General features: G+C 42.7%; 1 protein-coding gene across 4 annotated transcripts in view; it reads right to left on the bottom strand.

Annotated features, from left to right (window-relative positions):
• The window catches only part of SLC35F4 (solute carrier family 35 member F4), a 126815-nt gene that overhangs the window by 10951 nt on the left and 89427 nt on the right, over positions 1-26437 (bottom strand). For 2 of the 4 annotated variants that reach the window (XM_074821033.1, XM_074821035.1), the window contains exons 2-4: positions 12344-12532; positions 7973-8270; positions 229-448 (exon numbers count right to left, since the gene is read on the bottom strand). In XM_074821033.1, the coding sequence (XP_074677134.1) occupies positions 229-448; positions 7973-8270; positions 12344-12532 (707 nt within the window). Of the gene's footprint in view, positions 1-228; positions 449-7972; positions 8271-12343; positions 12533-26437 lie in introns of those variants that run through there. The other 2 variants (XM_074821034.1, XM_074821036.1) reach the window with 2 other exon arrangements.

Here is a 26437-nt window from a genome sequence, read left to right as displayed (position 1 = left end):
TAATAGCTTCTTGAAATTCCCACATCAAATTACCTCTGGAGCCCGAGATCTCTAACTGATCTTGAGGCTTAAGCTTGCATCATAAAATTAAATGAGAAATGGTTTCATGGTGTATATATATATATATATATACACACCATAATGCAGCAGTACTATAGAAGCACAATAGCTTATGGATTTAAGGGCAATTATGAAAACAAGAGAGTTGAAAATCAGGCATGTCATTACCCTTGCTCCCATGAACCTGTCTTTCAGCACAATCCAAGAAAGCAAGAAGACAAAAGCTTTGTTACAACAGAATAGGGCAGAGACGTCTGTGGCCGTCAGCTTCTTTAAAGCCAGTAAATACAGGTAGTTAGTCAAAGTCCAGAGAATAGAAAAGGGAGCAGTCCTTTTAAGAAAGAGTTTCAGCGTCAGACCATCTTCACCAAAAATCCGACTGCATTCCCTATGAAAAGAAGAGAGTTTAAATCTCAGCTAGGATTTTCCTTAGCATTCACACCAGCACAACAAACATTCATTAGACTTTTATCACATTCAATTAAGTGCTTTTCCTAACTACTCTGCACACCCACAAGAATCTATTGCTTAATTCACAGAGAAAATAACCTACAATCTTGTTAAAACAGCAATTTTGCAAATAGAAAAGTAGTAACTTACCTGGAATAATCACACTCCACGCAACAATAGTCCCAGGGACTCACACAGAGAAATGAAGGTTATCTATAATGCACCGACAGTTCTCAGACTCTGCCTTCGAGGCCATGAACACAGGGATTATAACCACAATTTTTTCTCTTGACAAGTTTTTCTTGCTTTGCTCCAAAACCTGTTTTTATTCTTCCTGAAATATATTCTCACGTATGGCCAAGTAAGCTTTAAGAATTGCCTAAAGATACACAAAAATACTGCCAGACACATCACCATGGTGGGAAAGAGAGCCACTAGCCAGTGGGACTGAGCCAGTCAAACAAAAGCGTAAGAAAAGGAAGGAAAGGGGAGAGAAGGGTATTTAACAGCTTTATTTTATCATACAGTGAAAAGCTGTGTTTGCTTAGAGACATTTTCTTGTGGATTAAATTGCAAACAAAATCTGTAGCTTCCCAAACACTGTGTCACACACAACTTAAGGGAGTTGTTTGCTTCTTAGGATTTCACGAAAGGGAAGGGTCAGCTCTGAAGACACTGCCTTGGGGGACAGTGCTCCTGTGCAAAGTGGTACCTGCGTGGGCTCAGGGGAGACCGAGTAGTCAAGCATGCAGCTTGATTAGAGGCACATCCCTGCACCCCTCCTGAGATATCTCTACCCTTCCCAAACTGGGAGGAACATTTTTTAGCAACTCCACTGTCTGCACCCTCAGTTAAAGGTATTCCTCAAGATATTCCCAGTATGCTTCATTTCTTGACGTGGCAGGCTGCCACGTCTGTTTAAAACATGAGAGGTCCCACAAGCGAATGCTTCATACAACCAAAACACCCGTGGAGGGAACCAAGGTACCATCAATCCGTAACACATCCTTAAGAGGCAACATTAAGGGACTAATCTAAATGCCATGAGGCCTCGGGGCCCCAAAGTATTCACATCCAAATATGGTTGTGTTTGGAAGACTGCTAAAACACTAATTATGCAGAACTAATTACTAACTTCAAAGATTGTACTGCAATGTGAAGTCAAAAACACTTGTTATTAGTGGGGTGGTGTTGTAATAATTATCCTGATTTTGCTTTGTCTTTAAAGACAGAATTGTTTTCAGGTCTCCTAAACCATTTTTAGTAATTCTGGGAAATTCTGCTGTTAAAAAAAATTCAGTTTTTTCCTATTAGGAATGGAAACTATTGCTCTCATTTTGAGGAAAGTTGAATAGTAACATCTATGTAATACATGAGATCAGCTATGTCTTAACCTAAATAATTCTATGATTCCATGATTCCACTTAATAACCATTCATTCCCTGATGCCATTAAAATGACCTGGGGTACAAAGCAGTCATTTCTGGTAATAATAAATTTCTTTCTCAGACTCTGTGCAAAGGTGTCCAACAAGCTAACACTCAGGCAGGCAGATCTGTTAATTATCTCCTTCATTCTAAGTTGACCTGGACGTTCTCAGAAGTCAGCCTGTTCTCCAAAGATCAGAACAGAAACGTTACGCATAGAAAGAGAATACCCAGTGGTGTGTATCGCTTATCTGAGATGCAAAGCAAATACTCAGTGAAGCAAATAAATTAATGCTTATGTTTGACTGTAGGCTTCTGTATCACTGATTTAAACAGGAATCTCCTTATGTGAGAATGGAATCACTGGTAGCACAGACTTGAATGTTTGTTGACATGCAGATACAGCAGTTGATGTTTAAAGGATGTTTTTCTCCCCTTGAGACTCAGGTGGATGCAGAAGGTGATTCTGAGCTCAGACTACATCTTGCTCCAAGACAGGGGCCTCTGACCCAGATGCACCATGGCTGGGCCACCACTACATGACACCAGAGCCATCGTGAACTGCAGACCTGTACGGAGCCTGTGCTCTCCAACCCAGTGGGAATTCTGCCATCGGTTCTGATGCACGATTGGATTGTTACACAGCTGTAAATCCAACCTGTCTCAGAAGCTGTCAGGATCTATCTTAGAGGAAACAAGCTTGTGCTGTGTTAAAACAAGAGAGAAAGGTGCTTGGGCTGCTGACAGTAATGCAGGGCACAGTTAAGTACCCCAGTGCTATGCTGCCAGTGTACAAAAGCAACAGCAAAACCATCCAAGCACATCACTCTGGTGGAGTCTGCAAGGCAGCAGGAAAAGCTCTTCTACAAATGTGCCATGGGAAATTATACCCCTGTCATCCATTGTGGTCCCCCACTGCCAGGGAGATGCTGGGAATAAGCCTGGTGTTTCTGCTCCTCCATCCACCGGGAGGATGGGTGGCTTCCAAAGCCAAAAATGCTGGGGGAGATGCCAGAGCGGGTCACGTTTTGTCATCCTGCCGATCTCTGGGATGTCTGCACACAGACAAACTCAGAGCAGAGTCAGGAGGATGGAGTCCAAAGTACCCTGACTGTGAATCCTCAGAAGGAGGAAGACTCAGTGATTATTATTTTATTCTGGGTTGGACTCTGTGGGCTGGTCAACTATTTGGGAGAGGCAGTTGTGGCAACTTCACAAATGTCACTTACCTCCGAGTTCCCAGAAGCAGTGGGAGGGATGAGCAGAGATTCACAGCTAGGAAAAGAAATCTGGAAATGCTTCACACGCCCCAGGCAATGGGCTGTTAAAGCAGATGGAAGAGCCTCCATCACACACAGCAGCGTACAATGACCAGACAAAACAGGGGCCAGTGGTTCCTCACTTCTCAATTAAAAATGAACAAAAGACTTGTGATAGGGTTGTGCTGAGCAAGACTTGATGAGTTCACCTCCGTGCCTAGGAGAACTCCATGAATAATGCTCAGCAAATGAGGATAAAGGAAGAATAGTTTATTTTCCCAGTCATGGCCACAGCAGATTGCCTTGGGCTTTGTGAGGACTGGTTGCTCAGTGGTTAACTCAGCCTCTTTGGCATACAACTAAAATTAAACTTGGAGGAGTCATCAGACATGACAGTGATTAAAACCCTGGACTCAGGAGAGAGGGCTCCACAGATCCCTCCCCATGCCGATAATATCTGTAGGCTGTTGACTTAAAGGCAGAGACATATCTAAGGGCAGCTGACCCTGAAACTATGACACAAACTATTTCCAAATGCACAAGAAGTCTATTTAAAACCTGCCCTCTAACATAAATAGCTCTTTTTATTTGCAGGTAGCCCTCAGCCATCAGCTCTGGGCAGCGTGCCATGCTCTCAGGAATTACAGCACCTCAGGCAGTCATGTAGCTTTGCCTCTGGCACCCACTAAATAGCTTGCATCGCCTCTTAGTTATTCTGATGCCAGCCCCTGCAGAAGAATGGGTTTATTCACCCCTGACGCACAGCAGCCTCTGGAGTGTAACACAGCAGCTGGTTTTAAAACAGCTTACAAAAAAACCAGATCTACCAGATGCTACCTGGGGTAACGTGAATACAGCAAATATAATTACATCACCCAGAATAAAACTTGGCAAGGCCACCAGTGACATTATGGTAGCAAGAAGCACCGCAGGACCTTTTGTGAGCACAAGTTGTTACTATGTCATTTGGTCCTTCTATGTAAATGATGGCATCTGCTGCAATAAAATATCTTCCAGCTCCATTTCAGGAGGCAGACACTGAACAGAATAATGGTGGTTAAGCAACTGGTGAATTGTTTTCCGGGACTGACCAAGTCTGAATATTAAGAAAGAGCCTGTATCTGTCTGCTCAAGAGCGGGAGCAAAAGGAAAGGGAACTGTGCGTGAATCTCTCACGTAAACAGTGTCTGGCTCGGGGGGCAGCACCATGGGAATGCTGTCTCCCAACAGGAATGGTCCAAGGGAAGCCCTGGTTTTGTGCTGCTGTCTTCCCCCTACTGTTGAGCTATTCGGCTTTGGAGCAGCTTCAGGCAACAGAGATCCTCATCTCTCCTCTGAAAAGCCCTTTGCAGTGAAGCTGTAGATTTGCAGTGCTACTCCATAAGTGGCTGAGGAAGCTGGACTGAGCTACTGCTGCAACATAGATGGAGAGATGTGTAGGTGAAAAACTTGCAGATGACAGATGACAGCAAATACCAGCCACTTATGGCTCAGTTTTTACTTCAAGTGATGCTCACATCTTGTTACCCTTTTTGCTAGAAAACCAACTCTTCCGATTATGTTCATACTCATTAAACCTGCACCTACCAACACTCTTTGTAGCCAGTGCCCCAAGGCTGCATAGCGCCCAAAGGACTAACCTCAGCTATTATGTTGTGGATATATTTTGGTAGAAAGCTGCTGAATGTCACAGTGTTTGTCCTTGAGAAGCCAAGACGGTGGATGGGGAGGCAAAATTTATTGACCTTGAAAATATCATCCACCTATTCCACATCGTAACTCTATTAGGATCCTATGTCAAGTCTGTGGAGTGTTTTCTGCTGTGGTAAATACCAGCAGGGTTATGGCTGAGCTTACTGAGCTGCAGATCATTTTATTCACCACTAATGCAAGGAGTTTCAAGCTCTTTATGTGGACATACCTTTTATCTACAATACTGAGGGGATACCAAGTGTCCTCTGCCTCAAGACAACCAAGATATTTTATTGAAATGCAGCAGCAAGGTAATAACCATGAGTTAGTTTCTAAGACCACAAAATTTAATCTCTAAGGTAAAGCATGAAAAGTAAGAAATACACAATTTACAATCTCAAAGATTATAAACCTTTCAGAAAGCCAATCTAAAGTTGAAGATTGAGACTTCTATCCTTCCAAGTGGGATTTATTAAAAGTAACAGTGGCTCTATACAGCTTTGCCAGCCTGGGGCAGCACTCTGCAAGTCACTCCCACGATCACTATATCTCTGCCAAGATATCATAGGCACTGTTTGTTCTGATCCACCGGGAATATCTGCTGGACCAAATGTCATATGTCTTTAAAGCTCCTAGTGAGTAACTACATCCTCCAGAACCACAAAGACAAATCACCTCTGGACTCTGAGGCAGGCCTGGAATTGCTACAGCTCGGGCTTTATTGACAAGAATTAGCTGCTCCACTGAAAGAAAACCAGCAAATGAAGCAACAAGGAATCTTACAGAATGTAGTAAAATGCCTTGTAACAGGAACAATATCAAGAACACAAACAAAGCAATTATACAAACAATTGATCTAGCGTTGAAAATAATCCTGTTCTAGGTAGGAGGCTGGGTTAAATGACCTCCAAAGATCCTTTCTGAACTAAATCTGTCTGTAACTCTCTGAATCTAGAAACTACAAATGACACTTTACAATTAAGTCATCAGAAAATCAAGCACTCATTCTCAAGAGATGTCCATTCCTACACCCAAACTGAAAGAATTTGGCTTGTCAAGTTATAACACGGCACAGACCAAGTAGCTGGTCCCTATCATAAAGTCAGTATTTGTCAGCAGTTACCTCCTCCCTGGGATGCGAGTTCCTGAAATATCTGGAGTAGGAAACACCCTGGGAACATGCTTTTCCATTGGCCCATCAGCTCTAACACTGGTCTTCTGTTTCCACATATTCACAAAATACTTCACATCTCTGTGTGTGCAGAAACTCCTCAGGGCATGTAAGCGTGTGTCCTCAACTTTAAAAGCTGAACTCCTATCAGCTTGGGAAATGTATCAATTATTTAAGCATACTTATATTATGCATTGCCACAAATGTTTTGCCCAAAATTTTGCTCTGATGGATATATAATCAACCAACTAACTGCAGAGGATCTATCTGCAGGGATATTTATTCTCACCTTCTTCCTTATCTGCTGTGCATTTGTTATTACTTTACCCCATACCCAGAAGCCAAGCTGACACTGTTAATGTTCTCACAAATACTCCAGCAAGAATCTGAATGAAGGCATCATTAATGCACAAAGCACTAGGGTTTTCAGAGAAGCAGTTAATTAAGTGCAACTGTTCAATTTCAGTCACACTGATTTGACAGAAATTATAATTTAGGGCCAAACTACATCCCAGATCCTGGCAAAAGCAGCCAAGGGAAGAATTTGGTCCTGCCACACTCCAGCCTGACAGTCACAAATTGAATTCCCTGTGTACTCAGTGACAGCTGTGCTGAACCCTCTGTCAGTGGGAGGAAGGTGTGGGCCACACGCTGGTTAATACCTTGCAGAACAGACATTTCTGCTGAAGTCAATAACATTGTTTGCAAAGCAAGTCTGCACTGGAGTAACACAATTGGGTCCCAGCTCAGAATTATCCTGTGAATTTCTTCCCTTCATGGCAAGGTGTGTTATCTCTTGGCAAGCTGAATTTAGTTCCATCCTTTAAAGCAGCTTCCACGTCACTGTCAGATCGGTAGAATAATGGAATTGGAGGAGGAACTGTGAAATGAAGTGTCCCAGAACATGGTGGTACTTCCAAGCCCTGAGGACAGGTTAGATACAGTTTTCTTACAAACTGGTGAGGGTGAAGTTAAGCCAGCTTGGTCCTGCTGCAGTGCTGGTGGCTGGACCAGATGATCTCCGGGCTTCCCTCTAATCTTGTATTTCTAGGATTTCACAGTGGCTACTGAAGAGGGACTTATAAATTTCCATCCCTGCAGACTAATGTTACAGTTAGTACTACGGACTCCTTTGCATTTGAGGTTGAGTTCAATTACAGCATGAAGCCATGTGGCATAAGGAAGGGCTGGAGTCAGAGGCATGTCTTCCCCTGGCTCTTGCAACACAGAGGAAGAGGTATTTCCATGTGGAGCCTGATGGAAGATGGGACAAAGCCTTCACATCATTTCCTCAGGATGACAGCCACTCAGCTATGCCAACTTACCCCTCAGAGGTACAGGGGGAGGAAAACCAAGAGTCTGCAACCTGTTTTATTTCCTACCCCACACAAAAGAGAGCAGAGAAGGCTACTAGGATGCTATTCCTCCATGCTATGATCCAACAGGAAGAGGAATGGGCAGTTTTCATCCTGCTGTACTTGCTGAGCGGAGAGGAGAAGCCATGGTCTTCCACATGGAAACCATCTCCTCAGCTTTGAACATCTTTCTTCTCAACTATGAGTTGTTTTGGTGGCACTTTACACTATTGTTCTATCAGAAATGGACCAGAACAGATTAATTAATGGCCTGATCCAGGCAAGAACACAAAATATAGAGATATTAGATAATAGCAAGATTATAAACAAATTACTGACCTTTTTAACTCAGTAAACAACTCCTCTACAATCAATTATCCATTTATTCAAGCATATATCACTCATCTGTTACCCTTCTGTAAGTGATTTATGAATGAAATTTTCTGCAGCATGACCTTTGTTCTGCCTTCTGTCACCATGGGTCAAACTGAGAAGAGCAGTGATCTCAGTCCACAGAAATCAGGTTGTTTAAAGGGATATTGCCACGATAAAGCCTACCTGAATTTTTTGATTGGAGACTGCTTTTCCTGCGCAGTTGCAAGGTGCCCAGAATAATAAATGGGAAAAACCATAATGTTCCAGTTTGTTGAGAACCAAGTCATGAAAAAAGGACAGTCAAAGGTCTCATACGTGATTTTGACAAACTGCGTGGTCCCAACCCAGGAGGAAGAGACGGACAAAATGATCAGAAATCTCCAGATAAGCTTGAGAAATGTGGATGTGCAAGACTGGCATCGTGTCTGTCCTTCAGCTTCTTGGCTGCTGTTCTCTGTATGCGTTTGTGTTCCTTCTTCTCCTGAAGAAAAAAAAAATAGAAAAAGAGAAGAGTTGCACACATAATGAATGCATCCAAAACAATTCTTGGCAAAATCTCCCCTTCTGATCCAGACACAAATCACCCATTGCCTTCTCCCTATAATTCCTCTATGTCCCACAAACACTGAAATCCTGCACAGAAATACTTCAGTAATACTGTCTCTGTCATTTCAAGGGGATAGGAACAAAATACAAACACAACACCGAGGTCGGAGGTAACAGCATTACGGTTAAGCTGTTGCCACTATTTGCTTTATCAGCCCTGCTTTCCTTCTGTCAGCCAAACCTCTAGAATAGAGCTACATCCCCTGGAACCAATGACATTCTGAAGTCAATTACTGTGCATGTGTACAACATAAAAGCTACTTGAGCCTGTATATCTGAAGCCAGGATTCTTATTATAAGAGAATTTAACTCAAGAATCACATTCTATTTGCAAGCTGGGAGGGGAAAAAGAAACAGTTTAGTGGTTTTATATACCCAAGCAGAGAAAGGCTTTTTTCAGTTAAGTTAGTGTATTTACGTTTTTGAAGTTAAAAAAGGGAACTAGACGAAACTGAAGTTTGGCATCCCTAGAAATAAACCTCTACACATAAACAAGGAGGAGCAGAAAGTTGTCATTTCCCATTTTAGTACAGTACTTTTCAGATCTAATCTGCAGACCACTGCAGATTTCCTAACAGAAGTGTAGAGAACTTAATCTTACTGACTGGTGACTTGCTCTCCAGACACATCTTCCAGAGATGCAAACCATGAACCCTATTTTGATTGCACAGATCCCAGCTGAAAACAACAGCTGGAGCTGCGCTGGATACTGAGGAGCACTAGCACTGTTGCCCCATGAGCTCATGGGGCAGCACTGAGCTCCAGCCATTTACCCCATTAGACTGTACCACATCAGTTTGATAGAAGAAACAGGAGTTCCTTCTAAAAATCATGACCTGCAGGTATTCTTAACTATTACTATCAATTATCAGTCACATCAACACATGATGTGATATATATAAGAAACAATGTAATTGTTGATGTAAGAGGAGCTATAGATCCACTGTAGTGAGAGTGTACACTGTCCTACATTCAACTCAAATGAGGAAAAGGTACCCTTTCAGATTCAGGTTTACTTTCCTTTTATATTACTGTTTCTGCTACAGCCATAAAGAAAAGTCAAACTAGGGTTCCAAGTTATTACATTAGACCAACATTACATCTAAAAAACGATTCATCATAGCAGGGAGTGCATTTGCAATCAAGAATTTTCCTAACCAGAACATGGAGCTTTTTGTAATTGTAATTGTATGGTGTATTATTTTCCTAAAAATAATCAGTATTCAGTGGCTCCATTGTTTAGTGGTGAATCAAGAATTTAAATAAAATTACAGGTTTATTAAAAACGTGCAGAGGATAATCAGACACAGGTCTGAAAAGGCAAGCATCATTTAGCATTCTCTTTGGCTGCTGAGAGAAAACAGATATTTTTATGGTACTAATAATAACTGACATCTTCTATTAAAAGGTAAATTACAGTTTATTTGCAAGTTAGAACGGCTTAAAAAGAATATATTATGTAACATCCACTTGCAGGTTTTCCTGCTAAGCAAAACTACCATGCAATTAGTCCTTCTCCAGCTAACAGTTAAAATAACCATACAATGATAAAGCACCTTTATCCATGCTTTCTATTTTTCAATTACCAAATAACTATGTAATTGCTGTTTCTATGCATGACACTACCATTAGCATTTGACTTGGATTTTACAGTCTTAGGTTGAACGTCTGGGAAAGGCACAGAAATATACACTTGTTCCAAGTCCTACCTTGGCTTTAAAGACCTATGTAAGTCTTAGCCTGATTAAATGTACAGCGGGGAGTTTTTGTAAGTGCTTAATGGGTAGGATTCATCCCACATAATGTAGTTAGAAAATAATTGTGTATTCAGACTAAACACGTTGCCTAAGGCCCCTTTGTATTTAATGATAATGGACAGGCATGGTGAGAAGGTAGTTGATTTCCTCCTCATATATATCTAAGCCCACTGGAGGTGCTTATCTCTCCCTAGACTAGATATTTGCATTTAATTTCAGTGAAATTGGGATGGATCCCCAGCCAAAATGACATAGTAGCTTAAGAGTTGCTTTCAAAATCCATGGGATGTGCACACCCAAATCTTGGCAAAGAATCAAAAGGCCAAGATAAGAAATATCTTTAAAAATAATTACAGGGCTTGAACTCAAAGACACATGGCAAGCAGGCACACAATTCATACTAAATAGGTTTAAGGATTTCCAAGTCATGAAGCTGGGACTGGAGTAAGTCAGAAAGTAGCACTTGTGTTCAGATACCTAATGATGTGCTAATGAGGAGGAAACAAACTGATCAGCCAAAGTGGTTGGTAGATAGCATTTTACCATTAGCAAGGTAGTAGAAATCCTTGGTGTCTGCATTTAGTTTGGTCTGAAACAAACCAACAGACTTAACCAGTCAAGAGCGCAGGAACAATCTGAGAACTCATCAAGGATGAAACGACAGAGAAAGAATGCAAATGAAACTGCAGGTGACACATGGAGATGACATTGGTCAATGGCAAACGGTGTTGAAAGGCAGCTAGCAGAAATACCCCTGCGTGGTTCTTTTGTCTGTAACATAATTCTTGCTTGTGATGTCTCTGTGACAAGATGGTAACAGAAGAGCCTTTTGCTTTCATTTTTCAGAAGAGTGAGGTGAAGAAAACCAGCTTTTCTTCTGAACTCTTTTGACTATTTGGCAACTACATCTTAGAAAATAATATTCTTTATATTTGTTTATCTACCTGTCAGGTCAGTCCTACTTATACCTCACTGATGAGGAAGGGAAGATCAGGATAAAAAGGGAAATTAATAAACGTAAAATAAATGTTTAGAAGAGTATGATGTCAAGGCACTACGCTTTTCTCAACTTGCCTAAAGTCCTTTCTTAGAGAAGATGGATTCTGATTTTGGATGTACTCTCATGCCAGCATGCACAGAGTTATTTCAGCCTGCTATCTGCAAATATGAGAATAGATCGGTTTTCTGGTATCTTAGATATGATCTTTACTGCAAGATGCTGTATCATCCACTCCTTGCAGCAATAATCACCTTCAATATTTTTTTGAGGGTTTCCATCAAGAGAGTACTCCTGGAGTACGAGATCCCTCCATTTTCCAACACAAGAAGAAAATGGCTGACTCTTGCTGCCATCGGTGGTGAAGTGACAAGAGGAAGGTTCATCTCTCACAATTCCAGTGTGCAAGGGAGATTTTTTTGCTCACAGTATCTACACAAACAGTCTTCCAAAGAACTTGAACAGTTAAATTATTTCAGTCATTTAACGTCTCTCTCCTCCTCAACAGTACAATTCAGCAGACTCAAGGGCCTGTGGCTGCATACTGTAATTGCTCCCATCCCATCCCTGCTTGTGATGGATGGACGTTATGGTGAAGAAGTCAGTGTGCACCCTACCTACAGGTTCATTTGAGCTAAACTTCTGCAGTAAAGTGGGTGACACATTCCTGATGGAAGCGCCCTGATGTGTAGCTGATCGATGATCTGAACTGTGATGGTCTTCCCTAGATATCCTTCCACCTGTTGCTCCTTCTCTTCCTCTTCATGAGACCGTCCATGGTATGAGCTGAGACTGTCATTGTCTTTGAGAAGGAATATGGCTGGCTCTTAAGGGTCCCGGTCTCTGGCCAGGCTGAAGCTGAGGAAACATAATCACTCTGTAAAAACTAACTTGTGTGCTAACATTAATCATCCTTTCAAGATCTTCGGTGCCTGCTGGCCTTATGATTTCTCATATATCTAACACATTACACGTACCTACTGAGGCCCAGGCCTTTTCCTCCCATCCTTGCTTCCTTCCCGCCTAACCCCAGTTTGCACACAGGTACAGGAAGGACTTTCATGTGGCTTTTCTGTTCACAGCACCGTAAACCAACGTCAACATGCTCGGACTCTGCCCCATCTTTCAAAAGACAGACGAAAGAGGCCTTTCGCAGGCACGCGGTGACGCCGGCAATGCGGCTGTTGTGCCTACCTGATCTGCTCTGCCTCTCGACTCTGCTGTGCCGACAGATTCCCGAGGGACTTCGATTCTGCAGCTCAAGAATGGGAGCAGCAGAATCTTCAGCAACAGTTAGAGGGGAGAGCTGCCTAGTCATGCCTCTGTGTCTGCTGGGGCAGTTGCCTCCTGGCTTGCATTGGATGACAGATGATCGTGAGGCACCTGAGAAGAAAGAGTTTGCATCAGTTTGGCTGTAAACTCCCTGGAGGAAAGCGGGGCTTTCAAACACTCTGTCAGTGAAATGCATACAAACGATTCAGCGGGAGAAAGGAAGCACACTGCAAAAATCAAGGTTTCAGCTCTGGTCAGAATAAAGTAAATAAGTAAATAAATACTTAACTTTCTCCCCCCTTATAGAAAAAAAGTTGCTGTATGAAAACCAGTCTTTCCCCTGAAGAAACACGAGCCCTGTGCTGCAGCATATTCTTAGCCCCACGGCTCCATCCATAGGGTCTGAACAGGCAAAGGAATTTGTACTCACGTGGGCCCCTTCCTCAGCACTGACACTGAATCAGGCAAAAGGAGAGGTCACCGTTCTCCCTTAGGGTGGAAAGGAGAGCTGAGGAACCACTGCTTCCGGGGTCAGTGCTGAGAGCCTCTCCAGAGGAGAACTACCTCCTTCCATCCTCCAGACTGGTCCTTGGGACTTTTGTATGGAATGAAGCCACAGTCACTGACAAGTCTTTTGGATGAAGACTTCTGCTAAACCATTGAAGACGCCAGTTTTAAGCTTTTACATGCACCAAATCAGAATGTCCACATCTTCAGAGAAGTTGCTTTTTCTTTCTTCTTCTACTAGGTGCAGCCAACACCAAAATGCTGCATTTCACATGGAGGCTGTATAGAGGCACAAGGCAGCAGAGAAGACCCAGGTCCCAGAAATACCATCGGTACCAGATGAAAAATTTTCCAGTGAGTAGGGCACCACATTTTACGAGTAAGAGTTTGAAGGACTGGATGAAGAACCAGAAAACAACAGAAAAGAGTGCAGTGCTGGAATCTGGCAGATTGTGCCTGGTGATCTTGCATGTACTTCCGAATTTACTGAAGGTGCCTGTGTAAGAGGTCAACACATGAGCAGCACAAGAGAGTTCTCTTCTCAGTCGGAAAGTCAAGATGACAGGCAATTTTGGTGTGTTCATGGTCAGTTGAGATCACCCACCGTTTATTTTGCAGCTGCCATTTCAACTGGTGACCATCTTACTTAAACTTATGGAATACACATACCCAGAGCAGCCACTGACCTTGCCATGACTTGGAAGGATTTAATAGGATAATCACACCTATTTCACATTGAAAATAATACAAAAACAGACACAAACCCCATGTCTAGGGTGCCAAATGTGCAACAAATATGGCAGACATCTCAGAGGACAACATTCTTTGTTGCAACATGAGCCATTCCAGTACACCTCATGCAAGTAACTCCATGCCAAACAACAACATAAAAGTATATTCCAAAGCAAGGACTGTATCCAGGATTCAAGAAACTGCATGAGTCAAGTCAATGGTCTCTTGCCAGAGGAAGCTAAGGTTCATATAACCTTCAATAAACTTAAAGCTGTGTTTGATTCACCAGGCCTAACTACAAAGATCGCAAAGGAAGAGATGTATAGAATATACTGTACAGAAAAATCCTCTCTCAGCCTATTTAAAGCCCCCCAGGTTGTTTTTTACCCACCAAGTAAACAAGTGACTGAACCAGCAGCTAAGATCTTTCTCAAAGATGCCTTCCGTTTGTTCTTTGTCCAGAATGAGGGAACTCTGACCCAAGAAAGACACTCAAGTCTAGGTTCCACCTTGCCACATAGTCCTATACATTCAATCAATGCAGCACACAACCCACAGTCTATGAAACTTAGACCTGCAAAAGTCGACTTTGAAAAATTAAGACCTATATGATGTCTAAGCATGGTCATGTCTCCTCATTTTTTGGTAAGCATTACTCTCTACAGAGCTTTTCAGAGCCTACTGGACATTTTCAGACCTTTAAAAAGGCATTCACCTTCATATATTTACTTTTTAGTGGAGAAAATGATCTAACAGCCACACAACTCCCCCCATGACTTTGTTCCACTCGTTTCATAATTCCAAGCATTATTTCTCCCACTTGTCAAACAAGGATAACATGACCTACTTCATAAGACTTTGTAAAAGTTTTACAAGTCACTCCGAGGTTGAAAGGTACACTAGAAATGGCAGCCCTTGGCCACACACCCCACTAGAAGCAGCATAACACCTTTATTTGACAGCTGAAAGTTAGTTCCAGCCTCCATGAGGTTAAGACAATCAGTACTTTTGGGGCTAAATATTAAAAAAAACCTTACAATTTCTTAGGTCCTCAACTTAAAGAAATTTTATTTTCAGAAAGAGTTTGCTGACTGCCTGTCCTCAGGTAAGCAGCCACTGAGGTTCCTTGACACAAATCACTACTCAGTTTGATATGCATCATTCAAAGAGATTTCATTAAGTTGAAAGACACATGCTACATCTCAATTCAGATACGATTTAGAACAAGATCAAGATTCACATTACACTCGGCAGAAGTCTAGCAGATGATCCGCAACCAAAATTTCAAGGAAATCTATTTTTCCTCACACGCAAAAAGAGCTCAGAGTTATTTATATCTAGTACAACAAAGCAGCATCAATCTTTTCCTGTACATTGAGAAACTCAGTAGTTGAGACCAAAACTGCAGTTCAAGAGATTGCATTTAATCGAAAGTCACTGCTTGATTTACTGAAATCTTCTTCCCTTATACTTGAAAGCAATCAGATAGCACAGCAATTTATCAATATTTCATTGTTACAGCTAGAAAGCCTGGGCCATATAATGCTACTGAATCTGAACATATTTTAAGGATATACTTTGACAGGGAAGGTGAACAGATATATGCTGGGCTAACTTATCCAAACCTGGTACCAGCAGCAAGGACAACAAATCACCATTTACACAGCACAGCAATGAAACCTTGTACATGTGCAATGTCACCCCCCATGAGAAGAACAGAAGGCAGAACTCATGTAACTCCAGTTCTTTGTCTCACACAGCAATTATTAACTATCAAGCATAGATCCACTAAGACCCTCCAAATTTAGAGGGATCAAGAGCAGCATTTTCCATTGAACTTCCATATGCCTTCTTAAATCCCATACGCTTGTGGAGACCTCATGGTCTTAGGCAGTGAGACCACATCCTCTCCAGCAAGGACAACAGCAGGGTTCTGCCACAACCTGCCATGTGCAAATGGAGAAGCAACTATGTACTAAAAAGATACCATAATACACCTCCTCCACAGCAAAGGAAGAGTGACACTGCTCAGGTTGGATTCATTTGACTTATTTTAGATGTCAACCTTAGGATAAGAAAAATAGTGCCCGGGGACTATCTGCATCTCCCTGTGACTATACAGGGAATAACAGAATCATAGAATGGTTTGTGTTGGAAGGGACCTTTAAAGGTCATCTAGTCCAACCCCGCTGCAATGAGCAGGGACATCTTCAACTAGATCAGGTTGCTCAGAGCCCTGTCCAACCTGACCTTGGACTACCATCCTGAGCAGAGATGTTTACACTGGGTAGGACTTTTTACCCGACTACTTTACCTGACCTTCTTTTAACCTGAGTACTCAACGTAAGAGCTTGCACAGGTATCTGCAACTCACTGTGTACAGAAGCCTCATCCAGTTTCTGTAGTCTGACACAGTCAATGCTGAGCATGAACACAGTTCGTGGCTTTAGCAGAGATGAATCACAGGCTGAGAATGAATTTAGATTTTAGGCATCATCTGATATTTCAAAGGAATGCTACTGGAAGAGATTGGGAAAAAACTAACAAATAGGAAAAAGCCTTGCCAGACTGCCAGATCATGCTGCTAGAAGTGTTCTTTCACTACTTGGAGGTTATAATCAAGTGTCAAAGCAACACTCAGCCCATGAGGTTGACAAAGGAGGGAAGGGAGAACTGGAAAGGACCACACATGATTGCATCAAGCATGTCTTAATGGGTCAAATCCATCTGGATGACTTTTCATTATTGGATAAACACAAACTCCTGCTCTTTCCCATTTTTAAAGATTATTTTTAGTTTATTATTCTGTTTCAGCAAATCTTTTTCCTTGTCCTGCAAATGTGGATGCTTTATAGCATAAGTAGTAAGGCTATTTCTCTGCACATGGAGCCCAAAGGGAAACCAGTAAGGGGAACCTGTGGCTTTCCACATGCTTCTAACAAAGTCTCTCCTTGTCTTGCATTAATTATTACATACTTATCCCAGTGTATTTTGATTTAGCAAGGGAATTATGCTTGTGACTAACCAAATCACAAGATCAATATCACTGACGTCCATGCCTTCTCACATTCTTGACCACCACTCTGAGTCCCTGCTGTGGGAGGAGGTGACCACCATGCGCTGCTGCTGCCATGTCCGTTCAAACCAGGAACCAGCAGCATATGCCTTGTCCTGACAACCATTTTCACCACCCATCTGTAAACTACGCACAGCTCCCTTGCCCCTGAACACTCTGAAAGATGCAATACATGACTTGTGGCTTTTCGATCATATACAGATTTCCATATGCAGCTCACGCAGTGAGAAAATACGTCCTCACCTTGGCTAGAAAAATCACTTTGTTATTTTGCAGGGGGCTTGGAGAGAAGGGATTATGTTTGGAGACTCAAAACCAATTCTTTTCAGATTATCTTCATGTATATAAGATATTTAGCATGTGACAGCAGTGCTTGGAATACAAAAAAACCCATACCATTTCATTTGGGACAACTTTTCTGGTCTCAAAGTTGTTAGTAAAAATGGATCGAATGGACTGCCAGTAAAATAATCAATGAAACATAAAAATACAGCCCTGGAAGTAATTTTTTATGACCGGGTCATCACAGAATTGATTTTTCCTTTTTCTCTTCTTTTTTAACCAACTACCCTGATGGAAATTTAGAACGTCTCAAATAGGTAACTGAATTCCCTTCCGAAAGCCATCCGTGCATTCCTGACACTGGACTACCAACACGAAGTGCTGGCTTATTTATTTAGAGACAGCAACATCTGTTCCCAAAGTCCTGCAGAGCAGTGGTCACCTGTGGCTACCACTGTAGCCAGGAGAGAGACCAGCTTTTCCAAAAAGTCAGTCAAGGCATCTACAATCTATCTTTTACTCAAAATATGCTTATTTTACCATGTCCTCAAATTCTCAGCTCCTAATATGTCATTATTTTTGCATTGACAAAATAATGCTTCATACCAATGCCGTGGAGACAATTGCTGGGTTTTGACAGATGGATGGAGGTAGAAGACAGCCTGGTGTTATGTGGAAAGTACGTCAATTCAACGTTCCTGCTAAATTGGGCACCAGTGAAGGAATTGACAGCATTTCCTTTACACTGCAACGTTACCTGTTAGAGTGAGCATCCGCGACGGTGACGGACTCGTTCACGCATCACAAGACTATAGTTTCCAGCAGCCTGTACACACGCTCATGTTGATAACAGTCAGTTCACGATCGTGAGGGCTGGAGAGTTTTGCAATGAAATTCTGGTCTTAATGCCACGCAGTAAGGAGAAGATGATGTGAATTTTGTGGCCGGGGAAATATCGGATGCACATGAACCTATAGGAAAGGGGACTGAGTTGCACTGCTATTGGTAGAGGGGAAGAGAGCTTATTCTATCCATTTTACAACAATAAAACCTCATTTGGTTGGATTAGCCATGGCTGTAATTGGATTGTTTGCTACTGTTAGCACAAAACTGGGGGCAGGGTATCCAACATCATCAATCCAACAGCAAGGTATGTCCATAGCTTATTTTATTTCAGCCAAAGGGACTGCCTGTAAAATCAAATCCTGCCCTTCCTTATGCTGGTGTAAACGCACAGCAACTCAGTACAATCAGCCAAACTGTCTGGGCATACACTGACGTACCTGAAGATAACAACTGACCTGGGAAGTTAAGGTTGAAGGGCAAACTCTCCCCAACTTTTAATGAGCTCAGAACCAGCAGTTTAACTCAGGACATAAAGCTGTAATTCCATTTACTAAAACCAAGCAAATAAGCAATAGGGAGGGTTTCTTTGTAGACAGTGTGCTACACAGGTTTGAGGAATAAACATCTCTTGTTCAGTGAAGAAAAATCATTTCATCAAGTCTTCGACGTCTGGAGATGGTGTTCTCCATTTAAACACAGCCTTCTGAGACACTGCAATGGTCTCAGAGTATTAGAGCTATGCACATATGTCTGTTCACAGTAATACCTTGTTCATTTACTATTTGCTTGTTCTGGAGGTTTTTATGTCTGAAGGGGATGAGAAGGTTACAACAATTTTTTTTTTTTGTCCTAGGGGACAAAAAGATTTTCAGATTTTATTGAAAAACAAATTACTCAGTGATGGTGTACAGCATTTCTCTTGCACTATGATTAACTATTGTCAAGAGCAGAAAGCAAAAAAGCAGATATTTTTGTTGTAGTTTAACAGTGACATCCATCAGCAATTTCTGCCAATTACCCCTTCAGTGTCTGTACACAGCCGTTCACTTCAAATCAGCAGACAGCAACTTCACTCACAATTAGAAATCTCAACAACTTCCACGTGCCCACCTATCCTTGCAATAAACTGAACAAAGAAGCAGTAGAGGGAGTAAATAACTTAAATTTCACATCCTATAACTAACTTAAGTGCCTGATCAAGGGATGTGTCACTCTACACCCTTGCACCTAATTACCCTTCCAGATGAGCAGTTCCAGACTAATTGTCAGGGGAGGAAATCCAAGTCAGGCAGTCAAAAAGATCCCCCCCTGTACACACTAGTCATGTCTTGAGCTTAGGTACCAAATCTCACCCACGCAGCTTCCCACCACCCACTTCTCTGAACACTGCACTCCAGATCAGAACAGACGCTGTGACGGCAGTGCCACGGTCTCTCCCTGTTACACCATCCAACATCTGGGGAAAGACCACCCCCACATCACGCATGGGGAGAAGGAAAGCTCTGACCAGAGTGACCGCTAAGTGCCTGAAAAATTATCTCAGCACAGAGACAAATGACAGAGATACCTGTCAGGGATGGTCAAGGTGTATCCGAGTCTGTCTTAGAGGAGGGATGACACAGATATTTCCTGAAGTCGCCTTCCAGCCCTGCATCTCCTTGGCTTTATGATGGTAATGGTGTTGGGACCTAGTCCCAAGGTGCTAACTTCTCCTGATTTAAGATCCAGACTGCTGAACAATAAGGCCATGGACCTTGATTCCACTTATAACTAAGATCTGAAAAAGAAGCACAACAATCTAAACCAATATATAAACAGCAAGAAAACCTGACAATAACTGGATAGACTGAGGATGCGCCATTAGATCACAGGGAAAAGATGTGCCCAACTCGGCCAATTGCAACACCATAAGTCAGTTTTGAGAGAAAAAAATATAAAGAGTTAATGAGAAGGAGTTGAGTGCATCTGCATCTAACACTATGAGATCTGTCAACTTAAGGAATTCAGAATTAAATTAAAACAACCAGAAATGGGCAGGACCACCTGTGTATGGTCCACATCAGTTGTCAAAAAAACCTGGTGACTGGTCCTGGCATCCGCTCCCAGCTTCTTTGGTTGCCACACAGAAGATGTTTTGGACTGCACTGCCAATATGGAAGCTACATCATGCTACTGTCTCGATGCCTGATATGATCTGCTAGATGAAATCTGCAGTCAGAGCATCAGTGACATCTGTTCATATAAACTTCAAGGTCTGTGAAAGGCCCCAGCAAGACAAGGTGTAGCATTTGTACACACTGGCTGTGCTGGGAATGGAAAGATGGTGAGCTCTGTACAGAGCAGTAGTGCTAATACTGAGATTTAACACACATATATCAAAGAGTCAAGGAGCTTCCACTTATGCTCAATGCAGCCAGGTCATATGCGTAGATATATATATGATTATTCACCTTTTGCAGGTAAGGAAGATGGGAAATGGTTGCTAAATAAGTTGCACAAAGGCATCTACTCATGCAGTGGCTGATTCTCATCTCCCCAGATCCCCACAGCTGCTGCTGATCACTGAGACTGGGGTTCTCATATTAATTGCCATACGTTTGATGCCTTGGCTTCTGCATGCAAACCTGATAAACACTTGCAAGTCTGTAAATCCATCTTTCTGCTCATCAGCTACATGTTCTTCTTATGAAGAACCTGCTCTGAGATGGATGCTCTCCGGGCAAACCAGGGAATACAACGTGCATGGTCTGTATCCAATGCTGTGCCCTAAAACCTCTGACTGGGGACTGCAGCACAACATGAATCCATGTTCAACAGCTGCAACCATTAAAAAACAAAACAAAACAAAAAGACCTTTGCAGGAAGCATATAAAGGCTTTGCTGGCTGTAAGCAACTCGCAGATCACCTTTTCAGGAGCCCTGATGCATGAACCTAACAGCCAGCTATCTCTGGAGGACTTTTCTACTTGTTTTTTTACTGAATTTAAGGGCTCCTCTTTGTCTTGCTCTGTATTGAGACCCTTCCTCAAAACACACAAACACCATCTCTGAATTTCTGTTCAAATCTTTGTTCCACTTGTTCATTCATCTATATTTTACCGAAAGTATAGTTAAAGGCATGGAAATATTTTTCCCTGGGTTTTTTTGCCTCCTTACTCACTTTAAGCCAAGAAGACTTTTTTTCTCCCTTCTCATTTCAGCATAACTCAAACAAATTTATCACAGCTTCTGTTTAAGTACTGACAAGGAATTCCATTGGTTTGACACCAAAAATAATAAACCAGCACTAGTGTGGGGGTGTCAGAACAGATCTTGGAAAAAAAAGTTTATTTGAGAACATCTGTAGTAGAACTGGCAGCTGGAGTATGTATTTTGAAATATACTGGCTACATATATCTTAAAGTTACTGTGTGTGACATAACATATTTAGAGTTCAAAGGAATGTAGAAGAAAGTGCTGCAAATGAAGAATGATTTTTGTATGTTGAAAGTAAAACTTCCACAACTTCTACACAAAATGATCTACCTTGACCTACAAAAAAAAATTTTAAACATCTCTTTGGAGTGGAATATTTTTGACTAAATTCTGTTGCGGGCATCTCCACTCACCCTGAAAAACAAACGCTGCATCAAAATCTCATACTGACTTGTGACAACTCTGGAGTTTGAAAACACTGACCTCCAGTAAGGGTATGAACATCCTCTTCCTCAGCACAGAACCTTGCCCATGCAAAGAGCCCCTGCTTGCTGCTCCTTCCTTACCCATCTGGACACCATATCCAGAACGAATCCTGAGAAGGGCAGGACCAGGCACACAAATACACTCCCTCCACTACCTATGCAACTCACAAAGAAGTAGTGTGAAAGATGTGAAGACCCCTCCACACTATGAATGTCTCAGGGAGGCAGCTTTCTGGCTTAAGCACTGCTGGGGAAAGCCAAGTCAAGCTGCCTCTGTGCTGCAGAGGAAGAAGAGGGCAGCACAGAGGCATCCAGGAGTATATCTGCACCCTGGTGTCACAGAATCACAGAATCATTGAGGTTGGAAAAGATCTTGAAGATCCTCCAGTCCAACCATGAACCTCACACTGACCGTTCCCAACTCCACCAGATCCCTCAGCACTGGGTCAACCCGACTCTTCAACCCCTCCAGGGATGGGGACTCCCCCCCTGCCCTGGGCAGCCCATTCCAACGCCCAACAACCCCTTCTGCAAAGAAATCCTTCCTAAGAGCCAGTCTGACCCTGCCCTGGCGCAGCTTGAGGCCATTCCCTCTTGTCCTGGTGCTTGTTCCTTGGGTCAAGAGACTCATCCCCCCTCTCTGCACCCTCCTTTCAGGTAGCTGTAGAGGGCCATGAGGTCTCCCCTCAGCCTCCTCTTCTCCAGACTAAACCTCCCCAGTTCCCTCAGCCGCTCCTCGTACGACATGTGCTCCAGACCCTGCACCAGCTCCGTTGCCCTTCTTTGGAGATGCCAGTCAAGCTAAGCTCATGGTAGCAAACGACTCCAGATCACGGGGACTGATCCAACCCCTGATACAGTTCCCGGGAAGACCAACTGATTTTAGTGAGCTTTGGCTCAGCCTCCAAGGAGGATGACGGGGGTACTTCCACACCAGACTACTCTGTGAGGAGGAGGGAGATGGACCATCAGGTGTTTTTATTCAGGTGAGCCAACACATACCTGTCCAAGGAACAACCCCCAGGGACTTACAAGCCTTTGTCCCCTTATTGCAGCTCTGGAGCAAAAAGTTTTTGCTTGCATGAACAGTCTCTACTAGACTACCTCAATAACAACTTCTGAATGAGTCCCTTGAACACACATTTAAAGGGACGGACCTATGTGACTTTCTTTTCCCCAGATGTGCTTGACCCAACACCAACTCAAGCCAATCACAGGATTCATTGGCCTGGGATCAGACCAGCTTTTCACCACTTCAGCACTGACTGAGCAACAGATCAAAATCATTTGATTCAAAGCTGCACACCATCCCCTTAAAGAAAACCTCTGTTACAAACTTTGTAATGAATTATATCAGATGTGCCTCCAATAATTTCACAATTTATAGACTTTACTCCAAAATAAAAGGTTATGAATCTCTATTTAAAAATCCTCCGAAAATGAATCTTTTCATTGCTAAAATTTAGCGACATTTCCAAAAAGAAACAGACATTCTGAGTTAAACCCTCATTTTTACTTTCACTGCAGCAAATCAAGAGTAGCTTCAATGAAAGCCATGAGGCTGCTTTGACATAAAGTTGTTGTGAAAGTTTAGACCCAGGACACTCCAGAAATCACTCAAATGCATCTCATTATTAAATAATTATGATATAGCTTCTACTTCCAAGAAACACTGCAATAAATCCAGGCTGGTTCATGGCTCTCCTAAGATCTGAGTGTAAAAGCAGTCAGCACACTGACACACAACTCAATATCAAATTGCTTGTATTTATCTCCTACACAAACTATTGCCTCTCCTGCTTGATGGGTGCCTCCAGAGAGTGATTCATTCCAGCTCCCTTAGATACCAATCTTAGGAGATGAATCACCTCTCAGAGGTGTCCAGCTCTCCTGCTGAGTCCAGGAAGCTCAGACAACTTTCTTAGTACTTACCGAGGGTTACATTTAGATGCACCTGGGTGAGTCCAACTCGGACTGTCTCAGGCTCAGTTCAGGGCAGCACTGTGGTACGTGCATTGAACACATACTGCAATTTCCTTGCCTGACTTGGAGCCTGATTAAGCGCATTAGAGGAGGGGTGGGTTAAAAGAACATTTTACAGGTAAGCTGTTGGGGTAAAAGTACGTATTTATCAGTGTATTACTGCATTTTGTAACCCCAGGAGATACTTCCAACTGTTTTCTCCACTGCTCTTGGGGTAATAGTTCAACAGGTCTCACCCCTGCCTTTCCGTGATGGTACATTTGGGATAAGTCTCTTCCACAGTGTCCATACAACCCACCTGGCTCAGGCACTTGTGTACATACGGTTCTCTCACTGTAGCTGACGCTGTGCTGGGGAGTGAGGGCTGGCCAGATGGAGATGAAGGAAGACACGTTCTTAAAAGTATTTGGCGGTTGTGGGTCTCAGTTCGATACACACCTCACATCTTCCAGAACCACTCAGCCCACGCGCCAACCCTTCTTGGCATCTCTCTCTCCTCTGTTTCTTTCCACATGAGCAGCATTTTCTAACCAGTGATCTCCAAATATCTGGGTGCCTGTTTACTACTGAAGGAGTCTTCTTGCCTGGATTTCATTCCACTATCCAGGAGTCTGCAGTTTCTGTGGTTCTACCAGAAGATATCTAGGAAGCCACAAACCTCAACTGCTTGAAAACTGCCAACACCGAGTGCGCTGCTCCCCTGCTCTCCTCCCAGCACACAGGCCCAGAGCCCAAGTTGCTGCGGCATCCCTTCCACATGCCCTTCCCATGCCTAGGAAGGAAAGCGGGGACAGGCGCAATGCTCTTGGGAAGCTGGCTGCCCTACCCCATTAGGATTCCTTGGGAATCCCTGCTGAAATCTTTGCTGATCTGTAAAACTGGCTGCACACACTCACATTTAATGTATGGGTCCAATATTAGTTCAGCTTGGCCAGCTTCATCCCGAGCAAGAACCTTTCCATTTTCAGCCTGTCGGATATGACAAGTGCTGTCATGTAGTCACTTCCAGTCCATTGCTTTTTCTTCCTACGACGACCGGATTTTCCCTCCCTGAGCAAACAGGCAGTGCAGGATTAGACACTGCTGCTGCAGCCCAGCACGGGGCGAAGGTTAAGACTGGACTGAGCAGAGGTGCCTGAGAACAGTTGGACTGGTTAAGTTGGACGCAACCACAGCTTGTGAGTTGTCTCAGACCCTATGGGGTAGGGACAGGCTTTAATCCTCTGTGTTCACCTCCTGGCGTGACGTGAGCCCGGTCTGCACTGGGAGCTCTCGGGAAATGAAGAGCAGCAAATCACCCCGTTTAAGCAGCACAGCAAGCCAGCTCACCCGGCTGTAAAGCTCTCCTTTAAAAGTAGGTGAGTGTATGAATTACAATATCACGCATCCTAAAATCTGGTGCCGTGCAACAGCAACGGACTGACATAAGCAGCAGGTCTATCAGCTCCGTCAACTTTCTTTAAGCCATTTTTCCCTCAAGGAAGAAACACCAGATAACTACCAAGCCTGCAGAATTCTCAATATCACACATTTACTTCCAAGAATAATGACAAAATCTGTTGCTCTATCAAAGCCCAGTCTCATTTGTAATTTAAGCCAGTCCGACTCAGGTAGATTGAAGAACTGGAAGTCACGCTCTGCTGACAAGCAGTGGACCGCGTCTCTTGCTTTGTTTTCATCCTGGATGTAGCACTGAATTTAACTCACAAAAAGGAGTCACATTTTCATTGCTGGTCAGCATAACAAAGCTCAAACCAGAGACAGCACACACCTTGCAATTTTACAGCTCGAGTGTTCTTAACAACGTACCACACCTGCTGGGAAAAGAGTTCATTTCTGGCAAAACAAGCAACCTCGGAAAGTACCACTCGGCTCTTTAAAACATCTGATACTGAATATAATAAACTTCCAACAGTGCAGTTAAAGTCTGAGATTTCTACTGACATTTAAAAGAAAAACTTGAATGCGAACATTAGGAATATTTTTTAAAAAAGCTTTTAGACCTTTGATTTATACTGCACATATACCCACTGTATATTTTCAGCATGCCGAGCTTTATATCTGCATCACAGCTATCAGTGCGGTCATATCTCAGGCTGGACAACATCACTACATTTCTAGTTGACACTGAAGTGTGACGTGAAGTTGGTATGCACTCTGCAAGGAATGAGGCTATCATGTCCGATCGAGAGCACACAACAGATTTCACAATTTCTACCTTGTGGTTTTTGTATTAAGGAATTGCTTTACAGCTGGCACTTCTGAAAATAAGGGGGAAGACGCAGTTTAAGGGAACAATTGCTATCTCAAGCTGAGGGACAGAAAGCACAAAAAAGTTGGTGCCTCTGTCTTTAAAGCAAAAAAGATAAATCTAGAGCACAGCATTAAAATACTACAGAAAATTCAATAACATTATATGGACCTACCTTCACATCATTTTAAAAGCCAGAATTGAAGTACAGCAACTTTACCAGTTGTTCACATTTCAACATTAGTTTCTTCATCAGAAATCATGCACACAGCAGTTGAACACAAGCAATAGAAATTTAACTGCACTTACCCTAGATGATGTTAAAGTGCTAAAAATGCTAGGCAAGCATTAGTTACTTTAAAAATACACATACACACACACATTCACGTTACTTTGCGTGGAGCAGAGCAGAAGGAGCATACAAAGTAAATTCCTGCCTAGGGTTAGATATACAGGAAAAAAAGCGTTTACCGTCTGGCACAGGCGAATTTAATTCAGAAACATTGTAAGACGGTAACGGTGCCACTCTTGCTGAATGTTTCTTCATCCTTTGAATTTGCTCTCCTACTCACACGCTCACTTCGTCTTTAGTCTGCATCGCTTTTGGTCCCAAGTACTATAGTAAACACTCGGCTATGGCTGGTGGCTAGATGTTGTTC

Source organism: Strix aluco, chromosome 4 (assembly GCF_031877795.1).
Source record: "Strix aluco isolate bStrAlu1 chromosome 4, bStrAlu1.hap1, whole genome shotgun sequence".
Taxonomy (NCBI): domain Eukaryota; kingdom Metazoa; phylum Chordata; class Aves; order Strigiformes; family Strigidae; genus Strix; species Strix aluco.
Note: the sequence above shows the minus strand (reverse complement) of the source record. Positions and strands in the feature narration are given on the sequence as shown.